The following is a 5,292-nucleotide window of genomic DNA, read 5'->3' as shown; positions in this document are numbered from 1 at the left end:
AAAACTTGTGTATAAGTAACTTGTCCTGGTTTTACTTAGTTCTCATGTATTACATGAGCAAGTATGTCGCGGTCTTTGATATACTGAATTCAAGAACTCGTCTGGGAGTGCATTGGCACACATCCTCTGTGTACACAAGTATAGCGGCGGACTCGTCTCGGAACGTTACATTCAAATTTATCCTCTGCGCAGATTGCACATTACAGAGCTCATCTGGGAATACATTGACACAGTCGCTGTACACACTTACAGTTGTTGTACCTACTCAGACTCCCTTCACACTGCCTCTGTGCACACACAACGAACAAAAAACTTTATTCAATTCATTCGCACATCTGTACTGAGCGCACACTTAAAATCAGTCAGCAAGTACATTCACACACATACCCTGCACACGCGTGTATGAGTTATCCGGGAATACATTCACACACATCCTCTGTATACACAACTGCAGCCAGGCGCTCGTCGGGTCAGTTTGCGACCCCTTCGTCGAGGGGTACTACACCGAGCTCACAGGGCAAAGGCGGTGAAGGCAGCGCCAAGAATGCACAGAGATACGGCTTTCTCATTGATCAGCGGGACGGGAACAAACGAAGGTACTTGCATACAAGAGAGTGTTGTTCTGTGTGCTTGTGTATTTGGAAGGTTAAAAAATAGTATGTGTACTTGCATACAAGAGAGTGTTGTTCTGTGTGCTTGTGTATTTGGAAGGTTAAAGGTTAGTATGTGTACTTGCATACAAGAGAGTGTTGTTCTGTGTGCTTGTGTATTTGGAAGGTTAGTATGTGTACTTGCATACATGAGAAGTTTTGTGTGCAGATTTGTCATATATAAGCGGGTTGCATGTGTAGTTGCATATATGAGAATTCCATTCGTTTGAAGCGTGCATGTCAGACGTGTGAAGGTCTTATCTGATTGGATAGAGCTACGGCATTCTCATTGATCAGCGGGGCGGAACAGACGAAGGGCGTTTCATGTCCAATCCACATGTCCTGTCAAATACAGACTTGTTTGTATGCAGTGTTTGAGGTTTCGTCCCCGTTCTTCATAGTGTCTGTATTGTAGTGCTGCATGTATCAGTTTTTGGGCCATCACGACAGTAGCAAACACATCTCAAACAAACTGAACCGCACGCGAACGACATGCGCAAGCGAATTTGAATGCACGGACAAGGATACGTTTCCATCGAACCCTCGCGAGTTGTACTGCTTCGCGCACGTCTACACGGGGATAAAAAAAATGATAAACTGTGGTTTAAGTATAAGTGTTTGTAGGATTCACGTGCGTTGATATATATATATTTGTATATTTTGTACTAAGTAACACAATGTGGCAAACGGGGTTATCTGGTAGGCCTGTCTCAGTCGACGGGGACCAGTATCGTGTGGCGTGTGCTCTTCCGGGGGCATCGCGTATTTGTTAAGAACTTCCGAACTGCCATATTCATCGTGTATATTCTAAAGAATTGGGTTTATACAACCCTAGAACTGGTGTGTTCATGCGTGGGACGCGACTTCAAGACGCTCACGGCACAGCTGTGTGGGATTTATACCCTCCCCTCAATCGACATCGATTCTATTCATACATGCCCGTTTAGGCTCCTCATTCTTGCTGTTCTATTACATGCATGGTTTGTGCATCAGTTTTCAGGCTGTTTTTTACAATGATTGCTTTCATACTTTGTCCATCACTCACCAAATACAAGCCGTACTACTTAACTACTGGTGCTTTGTGGGCTCGGTTGTTCGCACTAGAATCCGGAACTGGTTGTATGTAGGCACTTTTAAATCTTGTTGGTTAACTTTGTTTAGCATAACAGATCACAACAGATTGGATACAACCGTTACCATATAGGAATGCTAGTCACTCACCCTCCTCTTGATTTGTCCACACTGTATCACAGAGCCGGGGATGTGGGTTTCGACAAGAACACGCTCTATGTGCCCGAGAAGTTCATGAGAGAGTTCTCCAACTTTGAGCGCCAATACTGGGAGATCAAAAAGAACAATTGGGACACAATTGTATTCTTCAAGAAAGGTAGTCAATGTCTATAGATTCGTTCCGTTTTAGGGGTTTCAGGGGTATAGGGGGTCTAGAGATTTTTCATAAGTTGTACATAAGAAACACAATCTCGAACGTAGTTCACCATTATTGGGTGATTGCTAGCAACAATTGGTGGGGTATAATTAAATTTTCTCTAGCTACCTTGTTTGTATAGAAGTCATGAAAGGGAATTATCGGCTGTAGCGTCAATATAATATTGCTGATACACTAACTTTGTGAACAGTGCGTGTTCCTCAATATATACATATTAATATATATATATATATATATATATAGTTATATATATATATATATATATATAATATAATATAATATATAACACACACACACACACACACACACACACACACACACACACACACACATATATATATATATATATATATATATATATATATATGTATATATACAAATGGCATTTATTGGCTGTTGTTTAGTCCAGCAAGCAAGTATTGCCTGTGTAATATGGGTTCTATTGTTTTGCTCGTGGCGGCCGTTTTTAGTGCGCTGCAGTATCGAATGTTCAATACCTCTGATTTGCATATCTGTAGTGCGCCTTAAGAAAGCTCTGTGATTAATGGCATCCGATATCTGCGCGTTTATTGAATCACACACTCTTTGACGATGTTGTCGTCAGTAGACAACAAGTCCATACACACATGTGGCAGAGCTACGTCTGAACCGTTTGCAAATGCATAATTATTCGGATTGAAAGTTTTTCCAGCAGACTTAACACACACCCGTATACAAGTAGGTATACAAGTAGTATACTGACTATTCTCTGTGGTCGCGTACACCTTTGCAGGGAAGTTCTACGAGCTCTACGAAAAAGATGCCGATATTGGCGCGGCCGAGTTTGACCTGAAAATGACTGACCGAGTCAATATGAAGATGGTCGGTGTACCGGAGAAGACCTTTGTTACCTGGGCTGCCAAGTTCATCGGGCTCGGGTGTGTAAGCGTGCTCTATAGATGTGTACGAAGACATGATATTGCACAGCGTACTGGTGAGGGGTATGGGCAGTACAGTGTATAGGAGAGTTGGGGCCAGTCATATACGCGTTCTTTTGTATCTTGCGTCTATTGCGATCTGTGTATAGCGGAGATGGTGCGAGGGCTATTGGTGTAAACGTGCGATATACTGGATATCTGGAGAATTTATATAACTGTTATATACTCGTACCTTTGGAAGTCTATATAAGTGGGAGCGCATTGGGAATTATTTGTCATAGGGGCCTGTAGTGTTCACGAGATTCATGGAAAACTCATGCATGCTTTATTTTAAGACCATATCATAATATGTGCAAAGCGAAGATGGGCCGATAGATGTATACCAATATCACAAACGTTTGCTGGCGACGTTTGCCACACGCGTTTCAAACTTTGATACTGTTCTCGAAAGCGTATGTTTCGCGTAAACGTGTGTATATATATACATGTGGGACGCATTGTTTGGTGTGTACAATATCGCATGTATCCGTATGCGTACGTCTAGTTTGCGGTCTGTCGCATCAATGCCCTGCTACGAGTTGCATTCATCACAACTACATTCGGTTCCTTCACCCAGCTACCAGTTTCAGTCATTAGAGCGTGCTGCCGCCGCTAGACAAACCTGTGCCGGACTGTACGTTTACCTCGGGCCAGCTACAATGCTCACACCAAACGGGGATTGCACATCTGCATACATCCACACCTGTTAACTCACCGTACTTTACTGTTCTCACACCCCATAGCTACAAAGTGGCGCGCGTAGACGAACGCGAGTCCAATCTGGAGAAGAATATGCGCGAAAAGAAGGAGAAGGGCAAGAAGAAGGGCTCCATCATCCAGCGCACACTCTCGTTTATCCTCACAGCCGGCACCCTGACCGGGGATATGGTGGTTGGTGACGAGGCTACGTACATCATGGCGGTCAAGGAGGAGTTTTCGCTGGAGGGTGCGCACTATGGAATAGTGTTTTGTGATGCGGCGACTGGACAGTTTAGCCTGGTAAGAGGGTGTCCCGGTGTGTGGATTGTACTGGTGTGTGGATGTGTAGTAATATGTGTACATAAGAATGTATGGTTGTGAAGCATTGCGTATATACTAGTAAGTATGAACATATCGTAATGCGTATACACACAGGTGTCGATAGATGTGCAGTAATGCGTATATACAAATATCGATGGATGTATCATATTGCGTATACAAGCAAGTATGGATGTGTAGTACTTCGTATATACAAGTAGGTATGGGTGTGCAGTGATGTGTATATGGGTGTGTAGCACTGTGAATTCATAGGTATACATTGATGGGTAGTAGTGTATATATATGTAAGTATGAATGAATGTGTGGTAATGCGTATATATACCTGTATGGTAATGTGTATACACACGTATGTATGCGTATTGGGAAGTGTACACCCGCTACTGTATGTATTCATGGCTCTGACGTTCATGCTCGCCGCCAGTACACTGACTGGGGATATGTGGCTGGTGATCAGGCTGCGATCGCGTTTTGCGCCACCACACTGGCAATAACTGTTCCCCTTCTTGTGCACACATTCACAGGTCGAGTTTGCAGACGATCCCGGACGCACTCTGTTCGAAACACTCATGGTACAAATCAAGCCGAAGGAAATCATCTTGGAACGGGGCTGCTATTCAGACAGCACCAAGCAAATTATTAGAAATTGCCTGAACACACCCATACTGTAGGTGCAATTTACAATGCGGGCAGGCGCGTGTACGCACACACGAATCCTTAGCACTTATCTGAACACTACAATATCGTAGATGCAAGTAGTATTGTGTATATAAGTGCGTCGGACGAATCAGCGGTAATGGTCTCCTCACTCCCATACTGTAGGTGAAGGCTACTTTTAGTAGTAGAAGTGTGTGTGTACGAATCATTAGCAATGGTCTGAACACCCCCATACGATAGATGCTAGCAGCATTGTGTATAGGTGCGTTTTTCTGTACAGTACGTGCAAAGCTGGATTGTGCCCGTTTGCGTGCGCACACACACACACACACACACACACACACACATATATATATATATATACTGCGCACACACACACACACACACACACACACACACAATATATATATATACTGCGCNCACACACACACACACACGCACACACACACACATATATATATATACATATATACATATACATATATACATAGATACATACATATATATATATATATATAATTGTATGTATGTATGTATGTATGTATGT

General features: G+C 43.1%; 1 protein-coding gene across 1 annotated transcript; it reads left to right on the top strand.

Moving 5' to 3' along the window:
* Window positions 1-402: 402 nt before the first annotated feature.
* On the top strand, window positions 403-4,761 carry SARC_07638 (hypothetical protein; the record flags this gene model as incomplete). Its single annotated transcript, XM_014298410.1, has 5 exons — window positions 403-596; window positions 1,904-2,037; window positions 2,870-3,014; window positions 3,797-4,052; window positions 4,613-4,761. The coding sequence occupies 5 exons, from the start codon at window positions 403-405 to the stop codon at window positions 4,757-4,759; spliced, it is 876 nt and encodes a 291-aa protein (XP_014153885.1). The 3' UTR covers window positions 4,760-4,761.
* Between the last annotated feature and the right edge of the window lie 531 nt (window positions 4,762-5,292).

This window comes from Sphaeroforma arctica (genome assembly GCF_001186125.1).
Source record: "Sphaeroforma arctica JP610 unplaced genomic scaffold supercont1.617, whole genome shotgun sequence".
In the NCBI taxonomy this organism is placed as follows: domain Eukaryota; class Ichthyosporea; order Ichthyophonida; genus Sphaeroforma; species Sphaeroforma arctica.
Note: the sequence above shows the minus strand (reverse complement) of the source record. Positions and strands in the feature narration are given on the sequence as shown.